Source organism: Copidosoma floridanum, unplaced genomic scaffold (genome assembly GCF_036245765.1).
Source record: "Copidosoma floridanum isolate Cflo_tuat_1 unplaced genomic scaffold, Cflo_Japanese_pri ptg000021l, whole genome shotgun sequence".
In the NCBI taxonomy this organism is placed as follows: Eukaryota; Metazoa; Arthropoda; class Insecta; order Hymenoptera; family Encyrtidae; genus Copidosoma; species Copidosoma floridanum.
This window is the reverse complement of record NW_028321898.1, coordinates 24,977,936-24,998,518: the sequence shown is the minus strand read 5'-3', so window position 1 is coordinate 24,998,518 and position 20,583 is coordinate 24,977,936. Positions and strand designations below refer to the sequence as shown.

The following is a 20,583-nucleotide window of genomic DNA, read 5'->3' as shown; positions in this document are numbered from 1 at the left end:
CAAATTCATTAACGTGGTGTATTTGACTTGCAAATAAATCACATTAAAATTGAAACTGTACGAGTAAAACACACCAGTTTAGCCTGTGTAACTTGGACGAGAAGATCGTGCATTTACATTGATTGTACCTCGAATTCCACGCAGATAAGACCCCAAAAGTCAACCCCTTGAGTCAACCTCGATGCTCATTCACTGGTAAGTGTTACGTGAAAAAAAGTACTTCCGTACGTCACACTAGGAGTGAATGTTTGGTGATTCTATTGACAAAAAAAAAAAAAAAAAATAAATAAATAAAATAAATAAATAAATAAAATAAAATAAAATGAAACAAGTAAATACTCAATGATCGGTAATAACCCAGGTCCACACACCCAAGACACCACCTGCTCTTTGATTTCCAATGCACGGCTGATGGTCCAAAATAGTATAGTATCGGGGCTACGAACAAAACGAGCAACGACAAAATACACGCGCACACACACACACATACACACACACACACACACGCGCGCTCGTATCGCTGCACCGTGCACCCCAAGCTGCGCATATACATATTATATACACGAGAGCATCGGCAGCCCCGGCGCGGGCGTTTTCTCTTTTAATCATCTCCCCCTCCCCCCTATGCGATAAATTTGCCGGTATTTACCGACGCGTGTAATAATAATAATAATACACGCATGCACACGGGTAAAAGAGGGAACGCGCCCTATCGCGACTGTCGTTTCCGCATATTCTCCTCCTGTGCGTGACGACACTTTGCCGCGACCAAATGGCATTTATATATCTGTGTAAGGAAGGAGGAACGATAGCTCGGCTGGACAAATATTTATTTAACATAAATTAGCGGCGATTATACATGCGAGGCGCGCGTTGTTAGAGGCCGAGCCGGCTTATCGAGCCCAGCCCCCCCCCCTCCTCCACCACCTCTGTTATGTACATTATATATGTGACTCCAATACTTTTGTGTGTGTGTGTGTGTGTGTGTGTGTGTGTGTGTGCAATGTATACAAAAGGGGGGGAGGGTGGTTGCGAGGGAGGGGGATGTATGGACCGGTGGGATAGGGAGCGCGGAAATAAAAGCTGCGCGAGCCGGCTGGATCGGGGCATCGGTGTGTATTATGAGCACGGGGTCTATAACTGTATCGCGTGTGTACGCGCGTGTCTCCTCGATATTTACGATCCTCCCACCCCCTCTCCCTTCCGTGTTTGGACAATCGTTTTTTTTTTCTTTTTTTTTTTTTTTTAACTTTAATTCATTTATCCCCACACAGATTGGGCCGTTCGTTAAAATGTTGCTTCGTTTCGACAATATTTGACTTTTTGATCGTTTTTTACGGCCACCAGGATGCCGGAGCGTTTGCGCAGTTTTGATCGGTTGGTGTTGGATCGGCGATGAATCTTCATCGGTATATGTTAAGAAAATTACTATACGCTTCAAAGGTTTGTTTTTTTTTTTTTTTTTTACATAGTCACCATACGCTTCCTTTTTCACGAGAAACCTTTTATCCACTACTCCATTTAAAATTCATTTCGTACGTTGCTTGCAATCATACATATTCGGGACAGACGAAACGAGCATGCGGATAAATGAAGGAGTCTTAGTTTAGTGTTGGGGCAGGTACATGAACGTTATTTGAAAATAAAATTTCTGACTTTCGACGAGTACCAGTATATGAGTATATCAAAATTACACTCAATGGGAGCCCCACCAAAGCAACGCATCGTAAAATATTGATATGACTTTTAACATTTTTTACTAAAATTGTTTTCTCCCAAAACGCGCGTATATATACTGAAACTCATTTCATTCAATAATGCGTAACGTCAATATGGTTTTTGTGTCAATATGTACATGCATACAATTATTTCTTCCTTCCTTCCGGGCAGCTCATGTATTGATTATATTTTTCCAACCGTAACAAAATACATCACGTACACGTATATATATATATATATATATATATATATATATATATATATATATATATATATATATATGCGTCGACACAGCTTCCCATCAAATGAAATAACAGAAATATCGCGTTTCCATTTGTTTAGACATTCGATCTTATAGTCAATTATTGTTGTTATTACGATATTCATTGTTTTTCGAGGAATTCGGTACTTCAAACCACGAGCGGGGGGGTGGAGGCGTAATTTCGTATTATTTAAGCGTGATTATTATGCGATTCGGCGCAGCCGAGAAAAGGGGCGAAGGGAGGAAAAATAAAATGAAAACGCATTGTTCCCCGTTTGGCGAGAGCTCCCTCGGTCCTTAAAAATTCCCCCATTGTACTCTGCCCCTCGTTCTCCATGCATTTTCATATTTGCTGATCGCAGTTACCCCCTGATGATGGCTGGCGGAATAACGCGAATTTCGTACTGTTAAATAGCCCCGTGCACATGAAAATTACATGGACGGGCTTTTCGTGTAACATGCGAGTTTTGTTGGAAAAATGCGGTTAATTTTTTCGCTTCAATCGTTCGGTTTTAATTAAATGCATTTGCTCTTATCATCGCCGAGATGAGCTCTGACGCGTGTATACAATATACATGAAAATCCATCCGGTTGTTCATTTAATTCACATGTATGGCCTACGTTGATGCGGAATGGTCACTTTGTTCTTGAATATTAAATAAAAATTCAGCGGCTAAATTGATATTTTTCATATTTAAGTAGTACGAGTCAGCGTTCTGTCAGACCGCGATGGGTGGATGTGACGATTTGCCAAATTGTATTTAATTTTCATTAAATTTTAATGAAAAACACTCTGATCCGTGAGTATGATTGAATATGGTCGAGGATTATGATTACATAACAAAATAAACCCACAGTTAATTAAAAAACACGATGTTAGAACATGGGATTGATAAAAATTCAACGTTAAAGCTTAGTGAAAGGGTCTCTCCACCAGTGTTGACCGCTAGATTCGGGGATGGAAAAAACAATTCAATCCTAACTAAATTACAATTAATTTATACAGAAAGTTAAGTTCACTGATGATGAAACTATATGTACGTCGCGCACAGAAGGAAACTATCCTTGCTCGGAGGGATCAACAAAAAAATCCATGAAAGTCATATTAGAAAGAGTCGGAAAAAAATACTAAATGTATCCAGATGCAGACCAGATTTGAGAACAGTTATTTTATGGGTAAGAAATTTTTTTTTTCTCACGAAACAATTTTGTATTTGACACCATTCACAATAAAATGTTGGGAAAAATTTTTATTCTCTCAAATAAGGGTTGAACATCTTATACATTTACTTTTGTTGTTATGAACAAAACATTTAAATACTTTGACGATCTTTTATCTAGATTGTTTTTTCTTCTCAAGTGCAATGCATCGTTATTCCTAGGTAATATTTTTTCAATCAATGTTTTTTAACTAGTTATTAGCAAAAAAATCGCTCGGCATAAATAATACCAAACGAATTTTCACGAAAACGTCTGTAAAAGTGGGCCGCAAAATAAATGATCCTTGCCTTAATACACTTTTTCAAACATTCCGCGGCATCGAGACGAATATCAACAAAACCCCTTTCCTCCGCAGCTAGCGGGTAATTAGAAACACCCACACGCTTTGAGAGTGGAAAAATTTTGAGCCAAAGTCTGTAAAAAAACACCCTTCCTCCTGTAGAAAAAGGAGTCATAAAACACCTCGCGCGAAACATACGGGCGCAAGGAAACCCGACATCCCGCGATCGGGAGCTTCTCGATACACACAAGTGGACAGACACCTATATAACATTAGAAGGCACGGTAAGGGGGGGGGGTGTCTAATTAACTTAATTAAACGAGCGGATTATACGGGACTTGAGTAATGAGACTCTTTTCATTTGGCCGTAGTGCTCGCGTTTTTTTCATTCTTCATCCCTGTCGCTTTCCACCCGTCTCTACGAGCTGCGGGCTCTTTTTCGTACGTCCGTTTCACACATTGTCCAAAACCCATGCGCCTGCCCGTCGAGGCGCAAGTCCTTGTTACACATATCAATTTTGAAAAGCAAGCGAAAAAAATCAGATGTAACTCCGAGTTAAGCTCGAAAAGCACCGATCGAAAATTCCCACAATCCCCGCGGGCTTTCTTCATTTCCATCGCTGCTCGGTTTTACAGTATATTTACGCTCCGGACGCAATTAATCCTCTTTTTTTTTTTTTTTTTCTTCCATCCAAGGGCCACCGGGCCAAGGCTTTGCAACGAGAGTATATGACATATACCGGACATACCTCACCTGTACACACACAATACCGTGCACACACGTATACGTAACATATCCAAGCGTCTCGGAATGACGCACGTATCCCCCTCCTACACACACGGTACACAGGCTAATGCTCTATAATACGCGCCAAGGGGTGCTGGCGTGCCCGTGTCACGCGGATTACCACTAATTGTTGTTTATGCCTCAGCACACGTGTCATACGTGTATATGTATTTCTCCCTCCGCGTATGTATATACATGGTTGTAACGGGGCTTTCTCTGTAACTTTTGCGCCCAACCCTTTCCCTCCCCTATTTTTATTTCCTCGCTCCGTGCATCAGAGCTCCCTTTTCGCTGTACATAAAATACACACTTTGGTTTCACGCGTATACACCAACGTATGCTCTTTCATTTGATTTGCCTCCAATCGACTATCCACATCCACGACGAAACGGGCCCATATGGTTTACTTTCCGGGATATTCGTCCGTGTCCGTGCCTTTATCGCGAGCAGGGGTTGCACGGGCGTACGATTGTTAAAAAGTAGCCGGGTCGTAAAAGCCCGTGGCCGCCTGCGCTATCTCCCCGATCCGAAATTAAACGAGCCGCCGTGGAATTATTTTCCGCCCGCGGTTATCAAGGAATACGAGAGAGGTCCCCTCCCCTCCCGGGGGAGCTCCGTGTAATTAATTTACTTTATCTCGAAGCGGAATAATGGAATCGCTAAATCAGGTCCTTCCGTTTTGTGGGTGCGTAAGTGTGTGGGCGTGTTGTACGTTATCTTTTATTAGTTTTACGTGTCGAGCCCCGGGGCTCCTTGGCCGCGCGAAGTAACAGGTTGATTCGGCAGAGCGTGTATCGGGGAAAATTATTTTTCGCCCCGTGTATCTATACATCTACGTATCGCGGGCTGCTGTATATCGTAAAGTTAGTTTTATGGACGGTTTTGTCACTGGCCCGGTTTTGAGGGGATCGGGTTTTAATAAATCATGCGCGAGGTGGGGATTTACGGGCTATTATAAGAGAATATTGTTTTTCCATTGTTTCGATCTGATGGGGCCACCTTTGGCGCTAAACGAGGAAGAGTGGCGATATTTTGGGGTTGCTCGATGGATTATTCTTTGACTGGCTGCGGGGGGGATCTACAATTGGTTTTTTTTTTTTTTTTTTTTTGTTAAAGTTCAACTTGAGATATGGTATGGGAGACTGATTATTGGGTTGGAACTCACGTAACTATTGTCCCAGACATCACTTTAGATCCGATCAATGCTGAAATTAATGATTATTCAAGGCATCTAACACTAATGTTGTAGGTTTTTTATGAATTGAGGACAACTGAATTGAAAAAACAATTAAAAGTAAATAAATTTAGCTTTTATCTAATCGAATAAATTTTTGAAGAAATATTCAATAAATGTTTATAGTTTTAATTAGATTAGTATTACAATCACATTGAGTTGAAGATAAATTTTATCACCTTTAAAATTGAAAAGTTTGTGCACTAATACCTTCAGAAAAATTATGATTTTTAAGTACTATTACAATAATTTCAATAATTTTCACTTACCTTTTAACAGAAGATATCTTACAAGCTGTATGATGTATTAAACAAAATTATAGTTTTTTTAAAGAAAAATAAATTCAAACAGCACTTATTTTTACAAGAAACACGTATATATTTAGATTTAAGAAAGTGACTTTAGAAAACTAAATTTCAATAAAATGACAATAATGAATAATAAAAAAAGCTCGTATGTTAATTATTCATAAAATAATAAATTAAATTATTTTAATAGGATTAGAGAAATAGAGTAAGGTAATCAATAACAAAAAAATCCAAATACATTTTCTATAATATATTTTACATTATAAACCAACCATACATCATAATAATAGTATCTTATATTCTTACACCTAACGGTTGTTTGTTTTTTCATCCTGTGTCCTCGTTTATATACTTCTTTTATATTTATAATTTGTTTACTTTTTGTATAATATTTATATATTTATATATATATTTATATTCATCCTTCGTTATTTATAATATATTTTTGCGCTATATTATGCATATGTATAATATCATACATGTTTTTTTCTTTTTGTTACTCGCACGTGTCTCTTTTCGAAACTTTAATTGCTCACGTTATATATTTTTTCTATGCTACGCCGTTTCTCGGACGTTTTTTTTGTCTAATACAATTCAGTGTCTTTAAGACTACGCAATTTCATTCACTATATTATACGCTTCCAATTCTCTTTTCACTTTTGTTTTTATAATAATAATAATTTTTTTTTTTTTTTTTTTTGTTTTCTTTTAATTAGGATGCATATATAATTTTTCTCATACCATATGGCTCGGGTGCGCCAGTCGTATTACTAACACTTTATTTATTTATTTTTTTTTTTCATATTTATAATATTTTTTTTGCCTTAATGTCGCGTGTACGCGTGTGTCCTCTATTTTACTTTGTTTTTTTTTTTTATTTCATTATTTCATTTTCTGCTAGTTCACCTCAAAACACTCACAGGTAATCAAACGAACATATTTTTTTTCCAGTGCTCAAAAATACTTATGCCACCCAGAGAACAAGGGAACGGAAGGAAGAAGACGATGTCGCTTCACGGTCACTTGACCCCGAAGCGAATTTTGATTTATTCTGAGCTTTGATTAATTTTAGTTTGATTTTATACAGACGAAGGTATCGCCGCTGGTAGTCACAATCTACTTCCTCCTTAAGTTTTCTTAATAAAGCATTTCATTCCAACTTTTTTTTTTGCTACATACTATAATTTCTAAGTCGCGCGCTCGCAACCGATGATACTTCGGTTACAGTATTATGTATATGTGTATATGGTTATATATATGTATATTTATATATTCGTATGTATATGTATATTCATGAATATATAATTCATTAATTTTCATGCAAGCAACTTCGGCTTTTCTCTGACTCTCATTTATTTCGTTTGGTTTGCATTTGAATATTAAATTCACGTTAGCGCTCGCTCGCCCGCAAGTCCAATCAAATACGTGCAAAAAATTGTATCTTCGATCATCTAATATATGTTTTACCAACCACCTCATACCGTTTTATTTCGGATACTTCTACCATCTACGTAATAGTATAAGTACGTCTTGCCCAATTTTACACAAGTTACTTCCAACCCCACAAAAAAACTATGGATGGTCTGTTAATTTTCTATAATATAATCGATTTTTCTACTTTAAATGTTTGTTTTTAATAAAATCGTTATTAGGTATACCTCCCATGATTCAGCACGTTGATTTTGAATTGCTTGGGTATTTTTTGTTTATTATTACTAATGTCATCATTTACGAAAAACTGGCATCCTTTGTTAATGTAACTATAGCACCTATAACTTTTTCTTTCTTTCAATTTATAAAATGCTCGCTTGCTAAGAATAATTAATTGTGATCGTATTTATGATATGCCAGGTTGTCATCCAGAACAGCCAGTTGCACTTGCTGTCTCTGAATTTGTCTCTCTCTCTGGATTTTTGTTGATAGATAAACCGAGTTTTTAAGCTAAAGTTGCCTAAAAAAATTTAAAAAATTTTATTGTTGGTTTTTAGTTTTTAATGAAATGTAAGTCATTTTTTTTTTATGAATCTGTAGATTTTTCTTTCCGTGGTATTAAGTACAAGTATTTGTCGGTTTTCTATAATTTTTTATCAAAGATTTCAAACGAATAAGTATTTTAATTAATACGTTGTCGTTTAAGCAAATAATATTTTTTTTATAAGTAAGTTGTTCTGTTAACACATACGTAAGAAGCTGTTTGTATATCTTGTGTACCTATAAAAAATTTAATTTTACATACCACTTACAAATGATTGTTAAGGGTTCATTTAGTTTTATTATTTGCATTTTCGGGGCTGATTCAAAAAATCGAATAATATGACATACAAGTAAAAAAAATAAAAAAATAAATGAAATTTAAATATTCCACATAATCAAACGGCATTATATTAAAAATAAATAAATAAATTAACACACACAAGAAACATAGATTAAATTAAGGATTTAAAAAAACAATTAAATGAAAAGTACACATCAATAAAAAGAGCCAGCATAGTACTAACTAATATGAATATGTACGTACAAAATTTGGCAATGGTGATGGATTTTGGACTCGTGCTCGGTTTTTAATTATTTTAATTAATTTTTTATGAAAAATTGTCTCTCGAAAATATCTGAGGGAAAAAAATCTAGTTTTCTACTGTTTAAATCGGATGCCTTCAACTTTTTACATTATATTTATTTTTAATTTTTCAATTCATTATATAAGCTTTTTGTTCATTGAGCTTATTTTATTCATCTGCACGCTGCATGTATGCGTATATCAATCACGAACTTATCATTTATGGCGTTGAAAATCGTCATAAATTGATTCGACGTATTAAGTAAATATAAAAATTCGCCTTTTCCGCACACATGCGAGCTTTCAATTGGATTAATGTTCTTGTAAGTAGGGCGTACGTGCATTATCTTTACACACCAATTATCGCGGAAGCGCCGCCGACCCGCAATGGTTTGTAAGTAAGTACGTTGTTTTAACTATACCTTCCCGTGCAACTGTCAGCAATTAATCGAGTATTAGTGTGAGCGTTCACGCTTAGTTGAATTTTTTCTAATATTTACAAGAAGTGTATCCAGATACACTTTTTTTACTGTTTCAGTCACGTAAGGTTACAGAATTCGATAGACGAGCCGCGTATTTTTCATACACAATATTACGGTCACCGTTTTTCCTCTTTCATGATAACTAACAAGTTATTTTTGCCTATGATAATATTTTTTTTTCGAAATTGCAGGGTTCATTCGATTATTTTAACAAGTCTCATATCATTTTTTTTTAATAATTAATGTGTACACTTTTTTTATGTATCATATATACCGTTGAGATGAAAATGATGTAAGCCTGTCTCACTTGGATGTACAAATCCTTATTTTTTATTACCTAACGATTGCTTTGATTTTCATCAAATCGATGTATTTCACTTCTAAAAATATTTTTTGTGTAGTTAGAATTTTTATTCTGGCTGTACAACCGTCAATTTTTTTTAATCATCCAGATTTTTATTTAAATGCCGTAAAAATAATGAAATAAAAATTTATCTCGTTTACTACGTAAAGAGGATTTGATTGTACGCAGAGGATTGGCATGATTTTTTATTTTGTAATGGCTCAGTTGTAGGATCACCACTTAAATTTTTTTTTTTTTAGCGTGAAAGGCTTTTCGATACATGTTTCATTATTATACTATATTTTCTATATCTAGTTACTATGCACCTTTTCGTATTTTTCATATAGTCGTATATTTGTTTCATTATATTCAAGAGTTTGCATGATGGTGCTTTAAAAAATAATTGCATCAGAATTCAAAGTGTATGAAATTATTATAAATATTTTTAAATTATAAAAAACATGACTGTAAAAAAATTTAAAAAAATGGATACATCAGTCTACTCGAAGTAAAATAAAAAAATTTTCGATATTACATTGCTAATCACCAAAATTATTCTTATGTACGCATTTTATAGTAACATTGCTGACTGGTACTGATAGCATTAATTGTTATTGGTTATAGTGGGAATTCTAGTATCACGAGTACTTGTTTATGTTATTCTACAATGTATATAAGACTCTACTTCATTTTATATTTATGCTCAATACTTTATACGTACAGTATCTATTTCTACTTTGCGTTTTTAAAAAATACTTTTTCACACTCGATTTATGTATCTATAGTTGGTAGCGACACATAAGATTTATTGTAAAAATTCCTTTATAAAATGATAAAACATGCATATTGCAATAAAAAAAAATCAATTATATTGATAGTTAAAGGTAACACAAAAATAATAACAATTTTTCATTGAGCCACTGTTATTTTCACTATGTTGCAGAATTTTCCCGTATTTTCTCCTTTATTTTACTTATTTAATGAATATACATGAGAATATACATGCGTAAAATAAATTAAATTCAACGGAATATTCCAACTTTCTACTTTTTTTATTTAAGGTTTTGAAAACTCCAGTTTTTTATTATTTCTTGTTTTATATTTTGTTAATTTATTTTCTTGCTTATTCCATAAAAAGAAATAATTTATTATAATTACTTTGAAAAATATTCCTTAAAAAAAGTTAAACGTTTAGAGACTAAAAGTAAAAAATGTTTCAGTTATGTGAACAAAACATAAGATATTAGACTGTATTTCTTGATCCCATCGTGTGTAAATAATTTTTTACTACCTCTCGGCAAGGAATAACAAAAATAAGAGGGCAGAAATTTATATACCAGTTTTGATTTTTGCAGTTGAAAATTTACTGTCAAAGCACAGTTGCATGGCAGTTAGTTTATTTAACTACATGTTTTTATAACAATTTAAAAAGCTTTGAATCTTGATAGTTAAATATTAATACGTTTTTTATTAATAACAATTCCTTTACGAAAAAAATGGATGAAATTACACTTTAGGGTCATGATATAATCATAATATAAAATTATACATTGAAATAATAGTTACCGAACAAACATTTGTTTCTTCATGCAAGGAATAAGATAAAACTTCTGATGAAAAAATACTTTTTATATATATCTATTACATTTCACGTAACTGAAAATTCATTGTACTTTTTCTAAATAAATTATATACAAATTTTTCATCTCAGATTAAGAATAATTCACTATCAAAATTACTCTTGAGGTTGTTTAAAAATATTGTAGGGTCTGAAAATTTTTTTTAATGCATAATGTATAAATAATTTAATACTTATATACACTTAGCAGTAACTGTATGAAAAATATAGTAGATAAAATAAAAAATTCACTTTACACACGTATCCATGAATTCCTGCAAAAGTAAAAATCATAACTTATAATAAGAGAAACTATGGAAATTATGTCTGCATAAAAGAAAATTCAGATGATTTACCGTATTTTAAACTATATTTATTGTTTTTAAGTATTTTATCCCAATTATAGAAATATGATTGATATCCTTGTTTTAATCGTTTAAGAATTTATTAAATTTTACTACCTGATAAAATGTTTTGTGATAAAATAATATTACTTCGTTTGAATTTATGTTACAAAATGTTTTTATTTACAGTAAATTTTTTAAAGCAATGATATCATAAGTCAATAAGAATTTCAACTTAAACTTTGCCAACAAATGTTAGCTTTCTTATATACAATTCCTGAAACATTAATTTAACAGTAAACAAATATTCTTATAGTACTCATACAATAACTGAGGTTAAATCTATATACATGTATACACATATGTATAAGTATGTCTTATAATTATTAAAAAATTTTCATAACAATTGTTGATTTTTGTACATTTATGTTTTCAATAACATTCAAATAAAACCAACAATTTTACTTTTTGAGTTTAAAACAGATAATGAAAATTTTAATATCAAAAGTTATATTTTTTATAGTAATACTGTTACTATAATTATGATATCATAAAGCTTTTAAATTACTGGAAGGTTTCTTGTGACATGAACAAAAATTTATACGGTGGAATAAGTAATATTATTTTACCATTTAATCGAAAAATTAAATTAACAGTTGAAACAAGTGAGAGAAATAGAATATCTGATAGAAAATATCCCTAAAAATGTCCAACTTTTCTTGTCAATATTTTATTATTTATGAACACTTTAATACGCTACTATCTCTATTCTCATTTGCACGTCTCTATCTGTCAATTCATTTATGTAGGAGAGAAAGGTAATATGCAAATGTGCGTGTCTTATAATAATTGGCTCATAACTCTGCATGCTGTTATCGTGCTAGTGTCTATATGCATAGCTTTTTTTATTCATTCAAAATTATACTTCAGTTATTCACCTTCATTATACATTTCATGACTATCGACACATTCAATGTGTCTTATTTTATTTATTTTTTAATCATCATGTTTGTCTTCATGCTTGTGTTTAAATTAAGGTTGGGGAAAAAAGGGAGAAATTACGGTTCTCACTTAAACGTAGGCTTAATCGATAAATCTTATGATGATGCACTGGGGGGGCTTTACTCTGACTTTATCACGGAGTTAATTTTCCCTCTATTTACTACATGTCACTTTTATTTTTTCAAAAAAATCAACAGGGATAACTTTTGACAATCTTTCGTACAGATTAAAAAATTTTTTTCTAATGTTCATTACAAAAACACTCGAGGCTCTTCTAATTTTATCTGCTATTTGAGGCTTGTACATCATACCAAAAGTAAAATTATCTACGTTCTTTTTTTATCCATGTGTACTACTTAAAATTTTTTTTTTTGTTTTTCATTTTTCTACCTAATAATTTACACTAAATATGTCAACTAATCGCTTTTTAGCTACTCACCTGTTATTTCTCTTACATTGTTATAGTTTTACTTGTTTCTTTAATTTATATCTGATAATTGTATGCTATCACATCTGCGTAAATATTCTCTACTCGCTTGTATATATTTATACTTGTATATATCATACAATTATGTATATTGATTAACTATTGATCAGTTTAATCAGTTTTACACACTTGTTTGTGATGGATAATATTTGTGTGTACTATGCTTTTATATTATATATATATTTGTATTCATTTGCATTATATATATATATATATATATATATATATATATATATATATATACTTGTCGATAGATACATTTTATACGTAACATTTTGTTTTTCGTTTTATCATGACTCGTGTTACCTATTCTTGTATTTTTATTAAGGCTTATAGTATGGAGATACATGTATGTGCGCGCGCGACCATTATTTACATTGGTTCATTGAAAAAACCTCTTGTTCACCCGTTCTGTTAACTTGCGATGAAAAAAAATGTTCTTAAAATTACTGGTCACTAACTCAATAAATACAATATTTTTAAAAGAAAAATAGTCTTCAAACAATGATCTTCTAATTTAAATAATTAATTTAATTATAATTTTAATAATTTCCCTTGATAATAATTTATTTATCGACGATTGTGATTGCAAGCGTTATTCTAGATGATTTGGAAACAATAACAACCAAAATTTTTCCATAGCTGGATACAAAATTTCTTAGTTTTACAATAAATACAGTGTTTACATTATAATTTTCTCAGCTATCTAAAGAATTGCTATCAAAATTTACATAAAATACTTTGAAGTTAAAAAAAATCGTATAAGTATATGATAAATATTAAACACAGAGAGCAATAATTTCTTGTTAAAACATTATTTATTCCAGTATTTCTTAAAAATTATGAACCCGACCAGAATCTGAATTTGGTTACTAATTGCACTTCCTCTTTTTATTGATATTTCTTCCAGCAAAAGTAAATTCCAAAAATACTCTGGATTGAATTTTTGGTTCACACCCGTTTTTTTTGTATCTTTTGTTAAGATGAGATGCAATTAGTCTATTTTTTAAAAACAATCGTTTTCTAGTTTAACAATATTTTTTTGGTTATTTTATTTTTCAATTTCGGGGACGTTGAGGTAAAAGATGATAGTTCTTTAAAATTTTCTCACATTTTTCATAAATCTACATTTCCAAAACATCCTAGTTATAAAAAAACTTCAGGACGTGTACGACAGCACGGGACACGCGACTCGGCTCTATCATTATATTCTTTCAGAATGTGTATTCAAATGCGTACACACACATACATAAATATATACATGTGTGTGTATGTACATACGCATACATACATATACGACTTGTGTTATACATGATATATTTTTCTTTGCATTTTTTTTTGGTTTGGTATTTGTCTAATCGCTAACTTTCGTGCGCTGTGTGCAATTATGTGTCTATCTACGATTTTTTTTTTTTTTTATTATTATTTTTTTTTCTTATGTTTATTTACTTAACCTCGCTTCACGAGGTTCTCACACTTTTTTCTCACGGCATATTCGACTATATTTTTCACTTTTTATATGTGCTATAATGTTTTTGTCAATTACCATCTCAGATTAAACGATTCTTTCGTCGATGTGTAAATATGTTCGTCATACACACATGGTCGAGTCGAAATTCGAAACGCAGACATCGTATTCGGCTACTTGTAACTTCTCAAACAAATTCTTTTTAATTTTCAGCATAATTTTTTTTCTTCTGATAAAAAATCTATTTATTTTTTTTCCAGTTAAAAACGTTTTCAGACGCTTCAGGACATTGGGAAATCTTTTCGCAATTGTGTGGTTTATCAAAGACTAGAAGTAGTGTGCTTTTCTCTCTCTATCGCTGTCTTTATCATTTGTTGATTTTATTTTTTATTGTTTTGTTTTTTTTTGCCAACATTGTAAATTGTTACTACAGCTGCTTTGTTATTATAATTTTTTTTCTTCTTTTTTCTGAACTTGTTTCTATCGAAATAGAACCGGCATAAATTTCTTTTTACTTTTTCTATTGTTGATTGTTATCCTTTGCAAGATAAACAGTGGTGATTAGGCTTTGAGTTATTTTTTATTACACTTTTAAACTCTGCGATTCGAGGTCGTTCATAAAGGTGCAGCTGCAATCAATGTATTATATATATGTATAAATCACTTGCAAGGTATTAATTTCATTTTTACCTATTAAAAAGGTAAAATTAATACCACTGGAATTGAAAATTCAAACAAAGGAATAGTACGTTAAACGTTATTCTTTCTTTTTTTAAATGTAAGTAAAAATCATTTTTTATAAAAACTTTTTATTTTTTATTTTTCAGCTGAGCCATTATTTACAAACATTGATTCCTTGATTATTGAAAATGTACTTTTTTTATTCTCTTTTCAAATTTACAGCACGTCTCGCGTAATTTTCAACTTTGCTCTTGATGAATCTACAGAGAAGCACGAGAGCGAGCCAAAGTGGTGGAAAACTTTGGCCACTCCAAATATGGTCGGCGATGCTAAACTCCACGTGTCGAAGTAAACGATTTGTAGTTCAACAAACGAGCGAACAATTAAAATAAAAAATAGAAATATTCAAAAACTGTGAAAAATGACCCTACGGCTCGCTTTTTTTCCTATCCCTCTTTCTTTCTGTTACTTTGTATTTTTTGTTCTCAACAATCGCTCAATTTTTTTACGAGACTAAGTGTATCTCTCTTTTTTTTTTTATCACAGCAATCGCACATGAGCCAGTTACCTTTGTTCCCACTCTACCACAACATTGAGTGGCCAAAGCTAAAAAAAGTCTCGACTCCAAGATAATCGTAAGAGCTAAAATTACCTTCTCTTTTTTTCACACATACATTTGTACAATAATATATAATATTGATCGTTTCCGCGGCCGATTTCGTTGTTGTCGTCGAATTTTGGCTCGGCCCCCGAGAGAACCGTTCGCGCTGTTTTTTATTTTTTTTTTTATTTTTCTCTTTCTTTTTTTTATTTGTTACTTTATTCGTAATAATACCTAACTAACTATCTACTTTTCTGCTAATCAGTATGTTTTTTCCTTCGACCTATACCCGCTCGCCTAATTAGATCGTCTCTCCTTTCATCCGCATTTGCTATCATTTTTATTTATACCTACGACGTTACAACGCTCTTTATTTCGGTCTTCCAAAATCAGATTTTATTTTAACTTCACGACCACCTCGGATCAATGCAATGTATACCGCTATTTAATGCTATTGAATTATTTTATTTCATTTATTTATTTATTTATTTATTTTTACAATTTGACGAGAGAGCGTCGACGGCGTTTGAAACAACATCACAAATAATATTTGTCTTTCATTAGTTTTTTTTTTTTTTTACGTTTTTAGCGTTTTTTTTATCCCACTCGCTTTCGTGCTCTCTTATCCACTGTAATCTAAAAAAATAACGAATCGCATCTTCGCTATGTGTTTATTTTTTCTTTTTTTTCTTTCTGTTTCTTCATTCACGCTGTGCTAACGTTCCTTTTCAAAATTTCATCACTCCGTCTCTCAAAGTCATGCTTCGTTGCGCGCTGTTAAAAATTTTTTTTGCATTTAAATGTTTTCTCTCTCTCTCTTATTCAGTGAATACCTTATATCTTATAGTGTGCTCGGAGCTACGTACTTTGCTATACTTCCCTACAACGGCGCACCCCCTCCCACCCCCTGAACCGTGAGAATATCCCCGTTATTTTTTATTCCAATACACCCATGCACATATTTATATATTTGTGTTTACGCGTAAATTATTCTACATGTTCACTCCTTCGGTCATCGAAAGCAACTCTAATATAAATATACCTTCAAGTGTCACGTATAACTCACACGCGTCAGCTATTGCAACAACACTCGCTCGTCCATCCCGCGAGAACGACAACGCAACGCCACCCCCCACGCGCATTAACGTGGGTCTCCTATGTGCACACGTCCTTGTGTGCATTGTCACGAAGCAGGGGGTGGAGGAGGAGGAGGTCGCGTCAGGCGGGCAGCGGCACGGGCTCGACGCGTCCTTGGTTAGCGGTAATCTTTGGTTCCGCGCTGATGCTCCTCGGGCGTCTTGGTCGCTGCTCGATCGTCATCGTGACTGTCGCGCTACTCGCGGTGGTGGGTTTGACGATCGTGGTCGTGGGGGTCGTATTGTTGGCGATCGCTTCGGTCGTTGGCGAACCAGTTGATGATTCGATTGTTGGTGGTGTTGATGCTGTCGTCGTCGTCGTCGTGGTGGTCAGAGCCGGTGGGCCTATGATCCTGTCCTCGCGCTTGCTTACCATCACACTAGGAGGCTAGGCGTCAGCCAGTCCTCATCCGCTAGCTGGACCGCAACCAAGAACACACTTTACGAATTTGAAACCACACAGAAACGCATTGGTTAAATTCATTTTTTGGTGTCCGTGAATGATAGTCGTTGGTTCAAGAGGGGGTGAGATTTTAACACTTACAAAGATATGCAGAGAGAAAAATTGGAATTACAAAAAAAAAAAAAAAAAAAACAAAAAAAATTTTAAAACAAAAAACAAAATAATTATAATAATTTATGTTACAGACATACGTATGTATAGACACAACAAAATTTAAATTTAAAACGAGATGCAGCAATTTAAAAAACTCAGGCTGTTCAATCAATTCGGTATATTGAAACTAAACTGGCACTTTGCGTTTCAGTGATAGTAGTCGGAACTTGATTTTTATTGTGCAGGATGATTGTTTTTGTTCTTAATTTTTTTTATTGAAATGTCGAAAAAACAACGGGATTGTAAAAGAAGAATGATCTCGAGATTACCTATTAAATAAATAGAGATCTTAGGATAATTATTGTCCAAAAAAGTGATTAATGAAACTTTTTTAAATCTTGAAATCTTAAAATTTTGTAAAATATGTTGTGAAACTGTATGAATTTTATTATTAATATTAGGTACTGTCACGTTTTAATTTATTATATTACATAAATAAATTTTCTTGAATAATTATACGGTAAACAAAGTTATATGTGAACAATTTTTGGTTTCTTATTGTATTTTGATGTGATAAAACGATTCTATTGTAAATTAATAAAATAATTACGTGGATAATTTTTTACAATTTCTTAATTCAAATAAATTTACATCGATGAAGTAAATGAGTAAGAACATTAGATGATAATATTAGTAATAATATTAAATAAGAGATGAATCATAATTTTTTAAACAAGTATAATTTTTCACATAGAACGAATCATCCTGCAAAATACTTTAAATAAAAAAATCCACATGCGCACACCGTACTTTGTAGAAACACTTCAAAAATGTATTACTACAAATTTTTGTAAAAATTCTACCAAGTTAAACACAAATAAAAAATTAATTTTTAATTGATAGATGGTTTTCATGTTAAATGAAGGATTGATATCGTGCCAGTAATTTTATGCCATTTTTTTATATTTATATTACAGAAGCTCACCCAACCTTGATGTACGTGCTTTTACTACGAATATTGATTTTTTGAAGCATTACATTTGCAAATTCAAAGACTAGAGTACACACAGTGAATGTAAGTTTTAATTTAGAATTTTATTACCAGACTCGATCAAATAAAATCAGTGATGTAAGTTATTCCGTTTTTTTAGAATTAATGTAGCTAATTAAAATTTTATTTTAAACAAACACTTTCTAAAGATCAAAGGATTTTCTAAAAATTAAAAATGAACTTTATTTTTATTTTTCTGATAAAACTGATATACACGTTGTACTTCTAGATTAATTTTTTCAGTTTTTCGCTCGACATAAAGAATGTATATGAAATATACAGAAGAATGTATGTAATTTTAATTACTTAAACCTTTTAAAGGTTTTAAATTGATGTAACGTCAAAACACAGATAGCAATCAACAGCCATTCAACAAATCAATATCTATAAAACAGTGCAAACTCTACCATAAAATGAAAAACCAATGCAATAGTTTGTAAACAAGACACAAAGGTTTAGTCCGTTTTTTTTTTTTTTTTTTTTTTTTTCATCCTCATATATTATATTACATCGTATGCACTTGTATAAACTTGAAATATACATATGGAAAAATGTTAAGCCTATCAAATATAACATATTCGTAATAATTTTTAAATTAAACCTTTGTGCAGAACTCCTCTAAGGTAATGTGAAAGCTCGATGATATGTTGATTTATATATACCGAACAGATGTTTAGTTTCCAATTCAAAGTTCCAAGCGCTATCAATAATTATAAAAATTTCTTTTGTTTTATTTAAATTTACATTTCAGTGAGAATGATATGTAACAAGCTCTCATCACTTGCACCGTTTTACATGTAACTCACGTCGATAATACCAAAAGCATAACGTAAACACAACAAAAACGTTAACAAATAAGTCTCTCATCTGTTTGAACAACACTTTGTTTTTTCGTGAAAAATAATTTTCTTTTCTTTTCTTTTTTTTTTTTTTTTTCCTTTTAAGTACTCTTTAAGTGAACTCTCACACTGCCCACTTAACGTCAACGGAACGATACCTCAAAACGGCGCGCGCGTGCTTGAACGCTACGATCAACACACACAAAGATATATAAACGAGAACCAGAAGAGAACTTCAGAAACAATAACTGTCATCAACTGCGTCAATTACCTGGAACTGCTGCATGGGATAAGCCATCATTTGCGCGGGTGGCGGGGGCGGGGGCGGCGCAGCCTGAACGCCAGGGGGCGCTGTCACCGTTGTCGCGTGGTGGGGCTGCAGCTGTGGCCCACCCGGCAAACCCTGGCCCCAACCTGCCGCCGTGCCTGCCGCGTGTACGCCCATACCTATTCTGTAATTTTAAAGTGGTTTTTACAAAAGGTTAGCCCAACTCTCAACAGCTCGCGTCGTTTTCATGAAGAAACAACCCCGACAACCCCCTTTAACTTTTTAACCCTCGACCTGCCCACTTTAACGTTCAATGGTAAGTATACTGTCCCAATGGAAATTAATCGCAAAATCAGTAGTCTTTTTTTTGTTTTCACAACACATGGACAACACATTGCATGTATATAGGGCGCGCAGGTGCGCCAAGTACTCACCCCATGTACTGAGCCTGCTGGTAACCAGCGAACTGTCCGTACGTGTATCCTTGCATGCCTTGCAAGAAACCACCGGCCTGCATCTGCGTCGCCGTCGTCGGATAAGACTGAGGTGGGTACCAGTAGCCAAGTTGTCCGGCACTGCTGACACCACCAACACCGCCGACCCCGGCTACACCCGCGGCTGCCGCGGCTGCCGCTGCCGCTGCCGCGTAGTACGGGTACGTCGCCGACGAAAGTGCCTGTGTACACACGGGGAACGAAACCTTTTTTTGTCATCTCAATTTTTTTTTTCAACAGTGGACGCGCTCGTCACCCAAACCCCTCGTGGTCTTGTAATTACAACTCGCGCCGATCCTCGGGCGTCTAAAAGCGTCCATTTTAAAACGTCAATTTGGCCCTTCTCCCTTGCCACGCTCCTGATTTATGTTTTCTAAAATGATGCGATCGGCTCAAAAACGTTTCACGATTACTCATTGGAAGCAAGCTATTTTCGACCGTACCCCGAGCGACGCGAGTATGCGATCAATGGTAACCCGATGAGCCTCTCAACCGCGTCTAGTTGGAATTTTTTTTACCGCTAATGGCAATAAGTATTCCTGGATAAGTCGATTATACTCGAATCTGACGTGATCTTGCAATTGTAATGCCAAAAGTGCTCTGGAAAAAGCACGAGCTCAGGAGATGGTGCAAATTTAATGCTTGACCCTTTTATGGCGTGAATATATCTGATGTACGCGTCTTGCGGTAATTTAGCAAAAATCCGATCCATACTCGTACTCGCTCCGAATAACTTGGCCCGTGTGCGCAATGATCAAAAAAAACCGAGCTACAATCGGTCCCACGAAGTTTAGGTGTCGAAGAAAAAAAAAAAAAAAAAAAAAAAGAAAAGAAAATGGTCCCTC

The 20,583-nt window shown here is 33.5% G+C and overlaps 1 protein-coding gene across 2 annotated transcripts in view; it reads right to left on the bottom strand.

Moving 5' to 3' along the window:
• Positions 1-15,873: 15,873 nt before the first annotated feature.
• Positions 15,874-20,583, bottom strand: part of LOC106637909 (cytotoxic granule associated RNA binding protein TIA1) — a 539,236-nt gene continuing 534,526 nt past the window's right edge. For both annotated transcript variants that reach the window (XM_089594255.1, XM_089594256.1), the window contains 3 exons: positions 19,679-19,920; positions 19,248-19,428; positions 15,874-16,947 (listed from right to left, as the gene is read on the bottom strand). In XM_089594255.1, coding sequence (XP_089450381.1) covers positions 16,906-16,947; positions 19,248-19,428; positions 19,679-19,920 — 465 coding nt within the window. In that variant the 3' untranslated portion in view covers positions 15,874-16,905. The remainder of the gene's footprint in view (positions 16,948-19,247; positions 19,429-19,678; positions 19,921-20,583) is intronic.